Consider the following 17548-nt stretch of genomic DNA (forward strand, 5'->3'; position numbering starts at 1 on the left):
TAAACTCCCGGAAGGCGTCCAACACACGACCATAACGGCTGAAGAAATCCTTGAGAAAGTCACTAGTAACGGTAGCATGCAGCCAATGGATCCGCAAGGGAACCATGAAGACACCATATGCATAAAAGTACAACTTCTCATCACCAGTGGAGACACATTTCAAGTCCAGCAATTTTCGGGCCACAGAAACAGATTTCAAAGTCACATACACCTGGCCGGAGCGTTCCGTCCTCCATATGGCTTGGCAATCACTCAAGGCAAAGTCAGGCACAGCAGCAGTTAACAGGCGAGCAAAGTCTGGCACAGAGGTAAAACGAGCAGTCGAATACACCCTCACAGTCCGGGATTCGACCTCCTTATCCACGAACTGCTCCGGGACTGGTCCAGCATTCACGGCAGAGCTGTAAGCCATGGCAGGAGAGGAGAGGTGAGGGGTGACCACTGAAGATCACACAGCCAAAGCTGATACCCACTCGTAGACCTTGAAAAGAAGTTCAAATTAACACAATGCAAAAACAACCAATACTCTATAATCGCCACAGTGACAAGCAATGACACTCGACCAGTGACTAAGCCATACTTTGAGCTTAGACAAAAGGCCGAGAAGCGATGCCGGTTGCCGGCTTGCGCCGCCAAAGTACATCTACTGACACAACATACCATTTAGCTGCTGTTTATTTACATGAAGCGCTTAAAATCAGTGGCCAGCAATATTACATGCACAAATGAGTAAAAATGTTGACAGCACACGAGTGCGACACCCGAATGCTAGACGTTTGTGAAGATATTCAGCGTCTTTGATGAATGTAAAAATGGAGTAAATAGACCCATTTTGCTATGTATAAAGAGTGCGCCGATAAAACATGGCCAGACGTTGGGTAAACGTCCTGCAGCGACCCAGTCCAACGTGAATACCGGCCGCGACATTAGGACTTAATGAGTGGAGTCGGGGAGGCAAGGGGAGACAGGCCAGCTTGAATTAGCTTGGGCCCGACTTTGACAGAGTCGCGCGTGGGTAAGAAGAGTGACAATCCCATCCAAATTGCCCCAATGTATTAAATAAACTAAAGGTAAAGATACTTAAGGTGTCCAGTAAAGCGAAAAATTAATGAATTGTATGAAAAATTGCACTGAAGACGAAACAAAAACGACTGAACTGTAATGAATATTGGAAAATGAACTCACTTGCACAAAGTGTAACGACGCATCAGGCGTGTGTGTAGTTCTTTAAACATCTATTTAGGGGGATGCGACGTTGAAAAACATCTTGTAGTGACGAAGCAGACTGTTGTTGTGACGGCGTGATTGTCTGGACGTCATTTCCGGCGTACGGCGTCATGGGCGACGGCCTTGGTTACGGGGGACTGCATGCAGCTGAAAGTTGAAAAATGCTACTTTTACAAACTTTTAGGGGTTGGTGTGGTTAAAGGACGGGCTGCACGTGTGAACAGGTATATTTCTAAGGTTTAGAAGTAATAAAATAGAGTATCTATTGAGAACTAAGGGCGAAAAACGGAGCGGCAGTGCAAAATAAGACGAATGTGAAGATGTAGGCAAAGCTGAGAGTTCTAATTTTTGATTGAAATATGAGTGGTGGGCCATTCCCGGAGGTACTGCAATACCGGGTCAACCCGTGATGAGGGCGGAGCAAGCCCCGTGGCACCTCATCCCATTCTAAAAATCAGTTTAATATCGATGTCTCCATTAGGAGACGTATCAGATATTAAGCTGATAAGAACAGATACTTTTTTCTTTTTCATAAAAACGGTTTATTACAACATGAGAAACTGAAAATACAGAAAACGACAGAGAAGTCACTACCCACAAATAAAAACGCTATCACAGTGGTGGGGTAGTGACCATAACAAGAAAGAGCTAGAAGAATGAAGACACAAGAAGCAACATAATACAGCAATAAGGAGTAAACAAACACAGAACAGCCCTGTGAGGTACTGTTGTAACACTACAATGGACAGGAAACTCGGAACAAGTTAATACTGAACTAGAAACAGCAAATAACTGAGAAACATGAACAAAAGGGCAAGATGGAGACAGAGAGTGGGACACTAAGGTAACATGGACAGGCAAGCAGAATAATAATGTAATTACACTAAATAGGAAGACAAGTCGATAACAGAACACAATGCTCGAAACCAAAACACAAGAGCATATAAAAGAAGACATAAATAGCACAACACACTGCTCAAACAACAGTAAATATAACAGAACACAACATAACAATCAAGGCATTGAAAACAAACAAATGGAGAACGAAACATTATATATGAAAAACTAATTGTGATGAGGCATTGACATTGCAGAAAAAAGGAGAAGACAACCAGTATTGAGCAAAAGTAGAGGCAGATAGACGAAAGAAGTCGACCCTAATACGTGTCTTTAGGAGAGCTAGAAAACGTAAGACAATATCATTCCCAGTAAGCCGTTTGTGCTCAAATTTATTGAGATTCCTTATAGTCCAAATAGAATATTTCGCCAAAGCCAAAAGATAGACACAAACAGCAAATTTCCTAGGATTGGGAATTTTTGGTACCAATCCAAACATGACAACTTCATGTGATTTTTTCAAAAGTCCAGAAGAGAGATGTGCTAACCATGGGAAGACAACATTCCACAAAACACAGGAGCAGGGACAGGAGATAAAAAGATGATCAGATGTTTCTATTGCTGATCGACAGAGAACACAGTCCGGAGAGACAGACAAGCCACGGGTATGAAGAATATACCCTAAAGGAAGGGAGTTATAGATGAGACGAAAATTAACGGATTTATGAATACAGTCTACAAAAGAATGATGTAAATTACGCCAAACCAGACCAAAAGGAACTTGTGGATACAAGCGTTCTATTTTATTTTCAGTGATTTTTTTCAATAAACAATCATAAAACTGCTTGGCAGTAAAATTTCTGATAGCTACCAGCGGATCCGAAACCAGAGATTCAAACAATTTAACTGATAAAAAACAATGCTGATAGAATATAGGTTTCGTCTCAGAGTGAGGGATACGAAGAGAAGTAAAGCCAGGTGAATACTTACGTAAGGATAAGCCTAACCAATATTTTGCAAAAAACGTCCACTTTGCTGAACAGCCTGTAAGCAAATTTTGAACATGTTTCAATTGGAAAGATTGCAATTTCGAAGTGATGTGCAGAGCACCAAGACCCCCCTCAAGAATGGCCTTATACAAAACGGAGCGCCGAATAGGTTCAGCCTTGGACTGCCAAATAAACCTAAACATCTCCCTCTGGAAGAGATCAACATAATGTTGTGAAACTATGGTAACAGCTCCACGATACCATAATTTTGATAGACCTAAAACATTGCACAGTACAGTCTTACCAAACACCGAAACAGAGCGTCCTTTACAAGAATTAAGAACTAACCTGAATTTAGATAAAACAGAGTGAAATTGATCATCATCACTGACGGCCTGACCAATAACGATTCCAACAATTTTAGACTGGTCAATCCAAGAAATACCGAAAGGGTGATCGGACCTAGACTTCCATTTACCTACAAAAATACCTTTTGTTTTAGACATATTCAATTTGGACCCAGATGCCCTGCCAAACCGAGAATAAGTTTCTAAAAGATTGTGAATAGAAGCATCTGTAGTACAGAATCCCAGCCCATCATCAGCATACGCAGAAATTTTAGCTGAATCAGAACTACCTGGAAGTGGGACTCCTTTAATCAACTGATTTTGGCGGATTTTTTGCAAAAGAGGCTCCAGTGACAAAACATACAAGGACGGGGACAAGCCACACCCTTGCCTGACAGACCTCGAAACCGGAAAAGACCGAGAAATGTGCTGATTAACAATTACGGAACTGGAGATGTCAGAATATAGAATTTTGACCCACTTTTTAAAATGAGGACCAAACCCAAATGCATCCAATACTTTAAACAAATAGTCATGGGAGACCCTATCGAAGGCCTTTTCCTGATCTAAACTGATAAAAGCACAAGGTAGATCTTTCTGATCCACATAATCAAGCACATTGCGAATTAAATGACAATTGTCCTGAATAGACCGACCAGGGACAGCACAGGTTTGATCTAGATGAACAATATTCCCCATTACAGGGCCTAAACGTGTACATAACACTTTGGAGATAATTTTGACATCAATATTTAATAAAGAGATCGGACGCCAATTACGAACATTTTCTGCATGTTGAAAATCCTTACAAATAAGAGTAATGAGAGAGTTCTTAGACGAAGAAGGGAGTGTACCCTCAGAGAAACATAAATGAACGAGACGCAAAAAGACATCACCAAGAACATCAAAAGAAAACACATAAAACTCCTTAGTAAGTCCATCCGGACCCGGAGATTTATCATTCTCCATGGCCTTAAGGGCTGATAAAATTTCATCTTTTGATATAACACCTTCTAGAGTGGCCGCAACATCCGAATCAAGTTTAGGTAAATCAGCAAGGAAATCGTTACATATTTTCTCATCAATGGGTTCAGCAGCCAAAAGATCGGAATAGAAATCAACAAAAACACCCATGATGTCCTGAGAGGAGTTCAGAGAAACACCAGAAGGATCTAAAATAGAAGAGATAGTTTTTTGCTTACCCCTCTTAGCTTCCTTGCGAAAAAAATAACTAGAAGGCTTTTCACTATTTTCAAGGTCCTTAGCCTTAGACCGGATAAGATGACCTTTAAATTCCATAGAATCCAAATCTTTAAGTTGTTTTTTGACTTCCAATTTCTGATCAACAAACTGTCCAGGATGAGAGGATTCAGCATGGCATAGGTTTCGGTATTGGGCTTCTAAATCTTTACGGAGGGATACACTAGATCTACTGCGATCTTTTAAAACCAAACGAATGAATGCCTGAATTTGAATTTTGAAGCTATCCCACCAAGCAAGGGAAACTTTTTCTAAAGGAGGAATGTGACTACGACAAAAACCTGTAAACAACAATTTGAAGGCTGGATCGAAAATAGAACTATTACACTTCCAGTAGGAAGGCCCAAAATCTACACCCTCAAAATCCTTAAGACTTACCGACACATAATCATGATCGGAAAAAGCACAGGGAGTGATGGTCGAAGTGTCGACAGCAGGCAACAGATGAGAGGAGAAATAAAACCTGTCAAGGCGAGAACCAATACCAGAAGTGTTAGACCAAGTGACAGCAACTAAATCTGGAAAGAGAAAACGAAAAACATCAGATAGTGAAAAGTCCGAGACCCATTGCTTAATAATACTAACCCCCTGCTGTACCGAATCCCGATTACCACCAACCTTATCCAATTTTTTATTTAGCACACAATTAAAATCCCCACCGAAGATTAAATGTCTATTAGTAACTAAATAATGAGCAATATGATTAAAAAACTCAACCCGTTCTGCGGGTACATTAGGTGTATAAACATTAATTAATCTAATTCTGGACGTACCAATAGAAATATCCACAACAATATATCGACCATCAACATCATAATGGTATTTATCAATTACGAACCCACAATTATTACTAATAATCAAACCAACACCCCTGCTATTATGAGACCCAAAAGACCAGTAAGCTGTCCCATTAAACCTAACCTCAAAAAATCTAGCCAAAGCCAAAGAATGCACATGGGTCTCTTGGAGAAAGAGAAAGTCAATGCCAGTAGAATTAAATTTATGAGATAAAGTATTTAGTTTACTTGGGCTATTCAATAACCCATTACAATTAATAGTGAGAAAATTATACATGAAAACTATGGTTGGAGGGAAACGACATCAACAAACAGGTTAAATACAGACAATGCAAAAAAGACTCCCAAAGACGGGAGAAGTGAATTAAATCCGCCATCTGTCTCATAGTCGAGGGACATGTCCAAATTCATCATCAGAAACACAAAAAAGTACTTAACTTATGGAGGATCAGGCACCTCCGCAACATCCACAGTAGACCTTGTGATGCGGGAACGAGGAGGAGTAATGGCCGAGCATGCAGCCTGACTGACGTCACCCACAAGATGAGACTTGAACTTCTTAGGTCCTCCACCTCCCTCCGACCGTGACCTGGTCTTCCTCTTGACTTCCTGAAATCCATCATCATCATCAACGGTGGAAGCAAGGGGTAAAGCACCTAAAGCCGCATCACCTTCCTGTGAAAACAGGTCGAGCACCTCACTCACAACGTTACCTTCATTCGTCTCCCCATCCACATGAACGTCGACGGTAGTTGTCTCCCCTGACACAGAAACCTGATCCTGACTCCCGTCTGGCAATGCTGGCGCCTCAGGATCCTCACCTTCCTGGACCTCCATCCTTTCACCACCACCCTCCACTTCCACTTCAATTACGGAATCCACCTCAAGTTCCCCCGAAAGGCCCTCCCCCACCACACTACCATCCTCAGAACTGACCTGATCACTGGTCTCCACACCCCCCTGCACCACACCATCAGACACCTGAGGAGATTGAGGACGAACAACAGTACTCTCACCTGTCTGTTGACTGGCTCTGGCAGGATTGACACGAGCTTGACCCTGAGGACACATGTATCGCTGATGACCAGATTCACCACATCGGAGGCAGATAGGAGGGCGGCCCGGGGCAGTGACCAACATGGCCATGCCATCGCCAATCTTCACAATATGCGGGAGAAGATTCCTTTCATTCTCGGATAACTCTATGGTAATAAGGCGAACACCACTGCACACCTTAGCCCCATCAGGGAGAACACAGGAATCATAGGACATATTAAGCACTTTACCATACCTTGAGAAATATTCGCCAACATAACTTTCTCGCACAGTATGGTGCAACCAATGGACCCTCAGCGTGACGACCTGCCGCTGGTACATGGAGAATAAGACATGGCCATTCTCATATGGTAACGATTGAGTCTGGAGCAATATGTCCGCTTTAGATTGATGGTTAAAGGTTAAAAACCAGCAACCATTACGTTCAGCTTTCCAGAACGCCTCCAAGTCCGAACCCGAAAAACTGGGCAAAGCATTCTTAATAACGTTAAAAAGTTTATCACGGGGAAAGTTCCTTACCGAGGACTCCGCCTTGACTGTAAGTCGGGCCTTGTAGTCGTTCAGCTGCGTATGGGACAGCGGACGCAGCTTGACGGCACTAGCCCATGCCATAATCCAGGAAAAAAAGAAAAAGTGGGGGGTGACCCGAAGGTCTACTTGTTGCCGAAGCAACAAGTCCCACCCGTAGACCTAGAGAGGAAAAAAGCACAAAAAGTTAATGTCACACACAAAAGTCCCTATAATAGTCACCACTGATGTTGTCTCCGGCAAACGCTGTGTAGTAGAAATCCTCCTCCAGTCTTTGAGTTTAGCCAAAAGGCCGAGAAGCGATGCCGGTTGCCGGCTTGCGCCGCCAAAGTACATCTACTGACACAACATACCATTTAGCTGCTGTTTATTTACATGAAGCGCTTAAAATCAGTGGCCAGCAATATTACATGCACAAATGAGTAAAAATGTTGACAGCACACGAGTGCGACACCCGAATGCTAGACGTTTGTGAAGATATTCAGCGTCTTTGATGAATGTAAAAATGGAGTAAATAGACCCATTTTGCTATGTATAAAGAGTGCGCCGATAAAACATGGCCAGACGTTGGGTAAACGTCCTGCAGCGACCCAGTCCAACGTGAATACCGGCCGCGACATTAGGACTTAATGAGTGGAGTCGGGGAGGCAAGGGGAGACAGGCCAGCTTGAATTAGCTTGGGCCCGACTTTGACAGAGTCGCGCGTGGGTAAGAAGAGTGACAATCCCATCCAAATTGCCCCAATGTATTAAATAAACTAAAGGTAAAGATACTTAAGGTGTCCAGTAAAGCGAAAAATTAATGAATTGTATGAAAAATTGCACTGAAGACGAAACAAAAACGACTGAACTGTAATGAATATTGGAAAATGAACTCACTTGCACAAAGTGTAACGACGCATCAGGCGTGTGTGTAGTTCTTTAAACATCTATTTAGGGGGATGCGACGTTGAAAAACATCTTGTAGTGACGAAGCAGACTGTTGTTGTGACGGCGTGATTGTCTGGACGTCATTTCCGGCGTACGGCGTCATGGGCGACGGCCTTGGTTACGGGGGACTGCATGCAGCTGAAAGTTGAAAAATGCTACTTTTACAAACTTTTAGGGGTTGGTGTGGTTAAAGGACGGGCTGCACGTGTGAACAGGTATATTTCTAAGGTTTAGAAGTAATAAAATAGAGTATCTATTGAGAACTAAGGGCGAAAAACGGAGCGGCAGTGCAAAATAAGACGAATGTGAAGATGTAGGCAAAGCTGAGAGTTCTAATTTTTGATTGAAATATGAGTGGTGGGCCATTCCCGGAGGTACTGCAATACCGGGTCAACCCGTGATGAGGGCGGAGCAAGCCCCGTGGCACCTCATCCCATTCTAAAAATCAGTTTAATATCGATGTCTCCATTAGGAGACGTATCAGATATTAAGCTGATAAGAACAGATACTACACTTTGATCTTAGCCAAAAGGCCGAGAAGCGATGCCGGTTGCCGGCTTGCGCCGCCAAAGTACATCTACTGACACAACATACCATTTAGCTGCTGTTTATTTACATGAAGCGCTTAAAATCAGTGGCCAGCAATATTACATGCACAAATGAGTAAAAATGTTGACAGCACACGAGTGCGACACCCGAATGCTAGACGTTTGTGAAGATATTCAGCGTCTTTGATGAATGTAAAAATGGAGTAAATAGACCCATTTTGCTATGTATAAAGAGTGCGCCGATAAAACATGGCCAGACGTTGGGTAAACGTCCTGCAGCGACCCAGTCCAACGTGAATACCGGCCGCGACATTAGGACTTAATGAGTGGAGTCGGGGAGGCAAGGGGAGACAGGCCAGCTTGAATTAGCTTGGGCCCGACTTTGACAGAGTCGCGCGTGGGTAAGAAGAGTGACAATCCCATCCAAATTGCCCCAATGTATTAAATAAACTAAAGGTAAAGATACTTAAGGTGTCCAGTAAAGCGAAAAATTAATGAATTGTATGAAAAATTGCACTGAAGACGAAACAAAAACGACTGAACTGTAATGAATATTGGAAAATGAACTCACTTGCACAAAGTGTAACGACGCATCAGGCGTGTGTGTAGTTCTTTAAACATCTATTTAGGGGGATGCGACGTTGAAAAACATCTTGTAGTGACGAAGCAGACTGTTGTTGTGACGGCGTGATTGTCTGGACGTCATTTCCGGCGTACGGCGTCATGGGCGACGGCCTTGGTTACGGGGGACTGCATGCAGCTGAAAGTTGAAAAATGCTACTTTTACAAACTTTTAGGGGTTGGTGTGGTTAAAGGACGGGCTGCACGTGTGAACAGGTATATTTCTAAGGTTTAGAAGTAATAAAATAGAGTATCTATTGAGAACTAAGGGCGAAAAACGGAGCGGCAGTGCAAAATAAGACGAATGTGAAGATGTAGGCAAAGCTGAGAGTTCTAATTTTTGATTGAAATATGAGTGGTGGGCCATTCCCGGAGGTACTGCAATACCGGGTCAACCCGTGATGAGGGCGGAGCAAGCCCCGTGGCACCTCATCCCATTCTAAAAATCAGTTTAATATCGATGTCTCCATTAGGAGACGTATCAGATATTAAGCTGATAAGAACAGATACTTTTTTTTCTTTTTTATAAAATTTATTACCTAAAGAGAATTTAGTACAGGCGCGTACAGCGCTGTCACTGCAGGGCCGCCTAAAATTATCACAGTTGTGGGCCCTGCAGTGCTAACAGAGAATCATCTAAAAGAGGAAAAATATATCAGAATCAAGCGATGGACATGGCAGGAAACACTAAGCACAAACAACTAAGTCCACAGGCTCCTTCGGAACACCAGAGCGAAATTCCTCCTCACACAAGGAAATCACAAAGCTACCATGAGTTTGGTTTGGCTTGAAAGGAAAACGATGACGGAAAAAGTTCACTTTCTTCACAAGAACGTTCCCAACAGCAACCCTCAACTTCTCACGCCCTTCCTTAGGGAAATCGAAAACACATTCATCCCAATGGCCCGTGTCCACATGCACTTGAAGACCAGCACCAGACTTGTTAGGAGACACATGCAGTTTGAAGAACCAAAGACGCTCTTCATCGGAATCAGAGTCAGACGCAGACGGGGAAACCTCCTTGACGACTTGAGGGGGAGCAACCCGACGGCCACGCGCACTAACGGTACCACGAGGCAGAGGCGGAAATCCAGCACTATCACCACCTTGAGAGTCCAGAGGGATCTGAGCTAGCAGAACGTCAGACTGAGACTGCTGATCGGCCCAACTAACGGGGGAAGAAGGAGACACAGAGACACGAGCAACCTGCTTCCTCTTCTCAAACACTCCAGCACCTGGAAGATCACGTGTACACTGCTTCTTGGTAGGAGGGACAACGGGTTGAGGCTCCACGGCATCGTCATTCTCAACGTCAGAATCGGCTGACAAACCATCCATGTCACTGTCAACCTTGGACCCATCAACAACACTGACTTCAGGCAGAGAAACCACAACCCGGGGTCGGTCATCCAACGAATCAACACCAGCCACAGACTCCGTAACGGAAACAACACTAGCACAGCCAGCAACAACAGTATCAACAGGTTCCACGTCCATCACATCAGGGTCGACAACGTCAGGAACATCAGGAGCCACAGTAGAATTTCCGGTAGAAGGGGTAGGTACATCCGAACCGGGACAACGGGCACGCACATGACCAACGGAGTGGCACTTGAGGCAGATAGGCAGACGACCCGGAGCTGTAACAAGCATGGACTGCTTATCCCCAAACCGCACAATATGAGGGATACACGTACGTTCAGCATCCGTGAGCTCCATCCGTACAATACGGACACCAGTGAAAATGTTAACACCATCCACATCAATAAACTCCCGGAAGGCGTCCAACACACGACCATAACGGCTGAAGAAATCCTTGAGAAAGTCACTAGTAACGGTAGCATGCAGCCAATGGATCCGCAAGGGAACCATGAAGACACCATATGCATAAAAGTACAACTTCTCATCACCAGTGGAGACACATTTCAAGTCCAGCAATTTTCGGGCCACAGAAACAGATTTCAAAGTCACATACACCTGGCCGGAGCGTTCCGTCCTCCATATGGCTTGGCAATCACTCAAGGCAAAGTCAGGCACAGCAGCAGTTAACAGGCGAGCAAAGTCTGGCACAGAGGTAAAACGAGCAGTCGAATACACCCTCACAGTCCGGGATTCGACCTCCTTATCCACGAACTGCTCCGGGACTGGTCCAGCATTCACGGCAGAGCTGTAAGCCATGGCAGGAGAGGAGAGGTGAGGGGTGACCACTGAAGATCACACAGCCAAAGCTGATACCCACTCGTAGACCTTGAAAAGAAGTTCAAATTAACACAATGCAAAAACAACCAATACTCTATAATCGCCACAGTGACAAGCAATGACACTCGACCAGTGACTAAGCCATACTTTGAGCTTAGACAAAAGGCCGAGAAGCGATGCCGGTTGCCGGCTTGCGCCGCCAAAGTACATCTACTGACACAACATACCATTTAGCTGCTGTTTATTTACATGAAGCGCTTAAAATCAGTGGCCAGCAATATTACATGCACAAATGAGTAAAAATGTTGACAGCACACGAGTGCGACACCCGAATGCTAGACGTTTGTGAAGATATTCAGCGTCTTTGATGAATGTAAAAATGGAGTAAATAGACCCATTTTGCTATGTATAAAGAGTGCGCCGATAAAACATGGCCAGACGTTGGGTAAACGTCCTGCAGCGACCCAGTCCAACGTGAATACCGGCCGCGACATTAGGACTTAATGAGTGGAGTCGGGGAGGCAAGGGGAGACAGGCCAGCTTGAATTAGCTTGGGCCCGACTTTGACAGAGTCGCGCGTGGGTAAGAAGAGTGACAATCCCATCCAAATTGCCCCAATGTATTAAATAAACTAAAGGTAAAGATACTTAAGGTGTCCAGTAAAGCGAAAAATTAATGAATTGTATGAAAAATTGCACTGAAGACGAAACAAAAACGACTGAACTGTAATGAATATTGGAAAATGAACTCACTTGCACAAAGTGTAACGACGCATCAGGCGTGTGTGTAGTTCTTTAAACATCTATTTAGGGGGATGCGACGTTGAAAAACATCTTGTAGTGACGAAGCAGACTGTTGTTGTGACGGCGTGATTGTCTGGACGTCATTTCCGGCGTACGGCGTCATGGGCGACGGCCTTGGTTACGGGGGACTGCATGCAGCTGAAAGTTGAAAAATGCTACTTTTACAAACTTTTAGGGGTTGGTGTGGTTAAAGGACGGGCTGCACGTGTGAACAGGTATATTTCTAAGGTTTAGAAGTAATAAAATAGAGTATCTATTGAGAACTAAGGGCGAAAAACGGAGCGGCAGTGCAAAATAAGACGAATGTGAAGATGTAGGCAAAGCTGAGAGTTCTAATTTTTGATTGAAATATGAGTGGTGGGCCATTCCCGGAGGTACTGCAATACCGGGTCAACCCGTGATGAGGGCGGAGCAAGCCCCGTGGCACCTCATCCCATTCTAAAAATCAGTTTAATATCGATGTCTCCATTAGGAGACGTATCAGATATTAAGCTGATAAGAACAGATACTACACTTTGATCTTAGCCAAAAGGCCGAGAAGCGATGCCGGTTGCCGGCTTGCGCCGCCAAAGTACATCTACTGACACAACATACCATTTAGCTGCTGTTTATTTACATGAAGCGCTTAAAATCAGTGGCCAGCAATATTACATGCACAAATGAGTAAAAATGTTGACAGCACACGAGTGCGACACCCGAATGCTAGACGTTTGTGAAGATATTCAGCGTCTTTGATGAATGTAAAAATGGAGTAAATAGACCCATTTTGCTATGTATAAAGAGTGCGCCGATAAAACATGGCCAGACGTTGGGTAAACGTCCTGCAGCGACCCAGTCCAACGTGAATACCGGCCGCGACATTAGGACTTAATGAGTGGAGTCGGGGAGGCAAGGGGAGACAGGCCAGCTTGAATTAGCTTGGGCCCGACTTTGACAGAGTCGCGCGTGGGTAAGAAGAGTGACAATCCCATCCAAATTGCCCCAATGTATTAAATAAACTAAAGGTAAAGATACTTAAGGTGTCCAGTAAAGCGAAAAATTAATGAATTGTATGAAAAATTGCACTGAAGACGAAACAAAAACGACTGAACTGTAATGAATATTGGAAAATGAACTCACTTGCACAAAGTGTAACGACGCATCAGGCGTGTGTGTAGTTCTTTAAACATCTATTTAGGGGGATGCGACGTTGAAAAACATCTTGTAGTGACGAAGCAGACTGTTGTTGTGACGGCGTGATTGTCTGGACGTCATTTCCGGCGTACGGCGTCATGGGCGACGGCCTTGGTTACGGGGGACTGCATGCAGCTGAAAGTTGAAAAATGCTACTTTTACAAACTTTTAGGGGTTGGTGTGGTTAAAGGACGGGCTGCACGTGTGAACAGGTATATTTCTAAGGTTTAGAAGTAATAAAATAGAGTATCTATTGAGAACTAAGGGCGAAAAACGGAGCGGCAGTGCAAAATAAGACGAATGTGAAGATGTAGGCAAAGCTGAGAGTTCTAATTTTTGATTGAAATATGAGTGGTGGGCCATTCCCGGAGGTACTGCAATACCGGGTCAACCCGTGATGAGGGCGGAGCAAGCCCCGTGGCACCTCATCCCATTCTAAAAATCAGTTTAATATCGATGTCTCCATTAGGAGACGTATCAGATATTAAGCTGATAAGAACAGATACTACACTTTGATCTTAGCCAAAAGGCCGAGAAGCGATGCCGGTTGCCGGCTTGCGCCGCCAAAGTACATCTACTGACACAACATACCATTTAGCTGCTGTTTATTTACATGAAGCGCTTAAAATCAGTGGCCAGCAATATTACATGCACAAATGAGTAAAAATGTTGACAGCACACGAGTGCGACACCCGAATGCTAGACGTTTGTGAAGATATTCAGCGTCTTTGATGAATGTAAAAATGGAGTAAATAGACCCATTTTGCTATGTATAAAGAGTGCGCCGATAAAACATGGCCAGACGTTGGGTAAACGTCCTGCAGCGACCCAGTCCAACGTGAATACCGGCCGCGACATTAGGACTTAATGAGTGGAGTCGGGGAGGCAAGGGGAGACAGGCCAGCTTGAATTAGCTTGGGCCCGACTTTGACAGAGTCGCGCGTGGGTAAGAAGAGTGACAATCCCATCCAAATTGCCCCAATGTATTAAATAAACTAAAGGTAAAGATACTTAAGGTGTCCAGTAAAGCGAAAAATTAATGAATTGTATGAAAAATTGCACTGAAGACGAAACAAAAACGACTGAACTGTAATGAATATTGGAAAATGAACTCACTTGCACAAAGTGTAACGACGCATCAGGCGTGTGTGTAGTTCTTTAAACATCTATTTAGGGGGATGCGACGTTGAAAAACATCTTGTAGTGACGAAGCAGACTGTTGTTGTGACGGCGTGATTGTCTGGACGTCATTTCCGGCGTACGGCGTCATGGGCGACGGCCTTGGTTACGGGGGACTGCATGCAGCTGAAAGTTGAAAAATGCTACTTTTACAAACTTTTAGGGGTTGGTGTGGTTAAAGGACGGGCTGCACGTGTGAACAGGTATATTTCTAAGGTTTAGAAGTAATAAAATAGAGTATCTATTGAGAACTAAGGGCGAAAAACGGAGCGGCAGTGCAAAATAAGACGAATGTGAAGATGTAGGCAAAGCTGAGAGTTCTAATTTTTGATTGAAATATGAGTGGTGGGCCATTCCCGGAGGTACTGCAATACCGGGTCAACCCGTGATGAGGGCGGAGCAAGCCCCGTGGCACCTCATCCCATTCTAAAAATCAGTTTAATATCGATGTCTCCATTAGGAGACGTATCAGATATTAAGCTGATAAGAACAGATACTTTTCTTTTTCATAAAATTTATTAGACCAAGAATTGAAACAGAAAATACACAAAAGGAGACAGTAGGACCACTACCTACAAAATAAAAAGCCTATCACAGTGGTGAGGTAGTGGCCATAACAATAGAAGAACTAGAAGAATAATGCTGAAAGAAGATAACAAAAAATCAGGCAACAGCCATAGTGAGCACAAAGTAACACAGTCAGTTTCCAGTGGAATCAAAATCTCTCACTATTTCTTTGCACACTTGGCCAAATCAGATAATGTTACTGTCAATGTGAAGTTTTGGTAAGGCACATCCGGGGGAAGCACATAGTTGGGGAGATTGGACCATACTTTGGTGTTAACGACAGCCTGTAACAACCGCTTGTGTACGATAGCCGCTTCATGTCCTTCATTCAGTCGATCCTCCACAAAAGTGTTTAAACTTGACATGTAGATGTTTACATCCGGGTATTCACCACTGGTCCTCGTCACTCTGACATTAACTTTCCACGATGTTGTCTTCGGAGTACTGGTTCCTTGAATGGCTCTCATTTCCGTCGACGCTCTCTCGGGGACAGTTACAACAACCGTGTGGTCACGGTTCTCCTCCACATCGGAATCGTGCACACTCGGAACACTCAACATGTCGTCATCATCATCATCCGAAGCACTGGAATCTGCATCATGTCGGTCCATTTGTTCCGCCCAACTGGGCACAGAAGTAGGTACATCCTTTGGTCCAAGAATAATCTCCTCACTGGCAACTTCCCCAGGCATGTCCATCAGTGCCATAGCAGAGTCCAACTGGGAAGGAATGTCGTCCTCAGGCACGGGGGCAGTTTTCCCTTTCTTTGCGCTCACGAGTGAATCAGACTGCTTCCTCTTCAAACTTAGGGCGGAATCCATATCATCGTCTGTAGGAAAGACTTCCGGCTCTTTAGCCTGAGTAGCAGACTGTGGCTGTGGTCTCTTCCTTTCTTTAGGCTTGACTGTGGGAGGGTCCGAGTCCATTCCATCTGAATCAGAATCACTACTGTTGACTTCTGTTGTCCTGGGTTTCGGATCTGGAGCACTAGCCGGACACTTAGCACGCACATGACCATGAGTGTGGCACTTGAGGCAAATAGGTAATCTCCCTGGGGCCGTAATAAGCATACTCTGCCTATCCCCGAACTTCACAATGTGAGGAATCCGCTCTTTTTCATCATCTGTAAGTTCCATTTTCACTATGCGAACTCCTGAATAGATGTCCACACCATCTATCGTCTCAAATTCCCTCAACACATCAAGAACTTTTCCATACTTGGCGAAATATTTCCTCAGAAAGTCACTCCTCACTGTGGCATGAATCCAATGAATACGCAATGGCACCATAAACTTGCCATAACTGTAAAAGTACACCTTATCCTTCCCAACAGCAACACACTGCAGCTTCAAAAGGTCCCGGGCACAATCCACATTCTTCATCGTAATGTATATCTGTCCATACTTATCCGTCTTCCAGATACCTCTACAATCGGCCAAGTTGAATTCCGGTACAGACGTCTTCATGTAGGACACAAACTCCTGAGTAGAAGATACCTTGGCAGTAAGGTAAACACGCAAAGTCCTGGCAGCAGCCTCCTGGTCCACATACTCAGCTGGAATGGGACCCTCGTGGACAGCTGCAGTGAAAGCCATGATGAAGATGCAAGGAGACTAATGAAAGTCACACGACTGCAGAGCAGACGATGCCTTACGTAGACCTGGGAAGGAAGCGGCAGTAAATACAAAGCAAAATGCAATAATACACACAAGCATGTAAAGTCTCATAAACTCCCTAAGGAGAGGATCGCTACTGGATTTTGGCTCAGATACTACACTTTGATCTTAGCCAAAAGGCCGAGAAGCGATGCCGGTTGCCGGCTTGCGCCGCCAAAGTACATCTACTGACACAACATACCATTTAGCTGCTGTTTATTTACATGAAGCGCTTAAAATCAGTGGCCAGCAATATTACATGCACAAATGAGTAAAAATGTTGACAGCACACGAGTGCGACACCCGAATGCTAGACGTTTGTGAAGATATTCAGCGTCTTTGATGAATGTAAAAATGGAGTAAATAGACCCATTTTGCTATGTATAAAGAGTGCGCCGATAAAACATGGCCAGACGTTGGGTAAACGTCCTGCAGCGACCCAGTCCAACGTGAATACCGGCCGCGACATTAGGACTTAATGAGTGGAGTCGGGGAGGCAAGGGGAGACAGGCCAGCTTGAATTAGCTTGGGCCCGACTTTGACAGAGTCGCGCGTGGGTAAGAAGAGTGACAATCCCATCCAAATTGCCCCAATGTATTAAATAAACTAAAGGTAAAGATACTTAAGGTGTCCAGTAAAGCGAAAAATTAATGAATTGTATGAAAAATTGCACTGAAGACGAAACAAAAACGACTGAACTGTAATGAATATTGGAAAATGAACTCACTTGCACAAAGTGTAACGACGCATCAGGCGTGTGTGTAGTTCTTTAAACATCTATTTAGGGGGATGCGACGTTGAAAAACATCTTGTAGTGACGAAGCAGACTGTTG

The 17548-nt window shown here is 44.2% G+C and overlaps 1 protein-coding gene, 4 non-coding genes and 3 pseudogenes across 5 annotated transcripts; all 8 read right to left on the reverse strand.

Annotated features, from left to right (window-relative positions):
* Positions 1-1588: 1588 nt before the first annotated feature.
* LOC124130072 lies at positions 1589-1769 on the reverse strand (annotated as a pseudogene).
* Positions 1770-8322: 6553 nt separating this feature from the next.
* LOC124130071 lies at positions 8323-8515 on the reverse strand. Its single transcript, XR_006860503.1, has one exon. It is a non-coding gene; the product is annotated as a U2 spliceosomal RNA (small nuclear RNA).
* Positions 8516-9492: 977 nt separating this feature from the next.
* Positions 9493-9675, reverse strand: LOC124130073 (annotated as a pseudogene).
* Positions 9665-11346, reverse strand: LOC125377729. Its single transcript, XM_048391786.1, has one exon. It carries the CDS (start codon positions 11315-11317, stop codon positions 9827-9829), a length of 1491 nt encoding a protein of 496 aa, XP_048247743.1. The 5' UTR covers positions 11318-11346; the 3' UTR covers positions 9665-9826.
* Positions 11347-12493: 1147 nt separating this feature from the next.
* Positions 12494-12686, reverse strand: LOC124128616. The gene has a single exon (XR_006860215.1). It is a non-coding gene; the product is annotated as a U2 spliceosomal RNA (small nuclear RNA).
* A 977-nt stretch (positions 12687-13663) lies between these two features.
* On the reverse strand, positions 13664-13856 carry LOC124128615. Its single transcript, XR_006860214.1, has one exon. It is a non-coding gene; the product is annotated as a U2 spliceosomal RNA (small nuclear RNA).
* Positions 13857-14833: 977 nt separating this feature from the next.
* Positions 14834-15024, reverse strand: LOC124128630. Its single transcript, XR_007219805.1, has one exon. It is a non-coding gene; the product is annotated as a U2 spliceosomal RNA (small nuclear RNA).
* Positions 15025-16700: 1676 nt separating this feature from the next.
* LOC125377744 lies at positions 16701-16868 on the reverse strand (annotated as a pseudogene).
* Between the last annotated feature and the right edge of the window lie 680 nt (positions 16869-17548).

The sequence above is a fragment of the Haliotis rufescens genome, unplaced genomic scaffold (genome assembly GCF_023055435.1).
Source record: "Haliotis rufescens isolate VD_foot unplaced genomic scaffold, xgHalRufe1.0.p SCAF_98, whole genome shotgun sequence".
NCBI classification, from domain to species: Eukaryota; Metazoa; Mollusca; class Gastropoda; order Lepetellida; family Haliotidae; genus Haliotis; species Haliotis rufescens.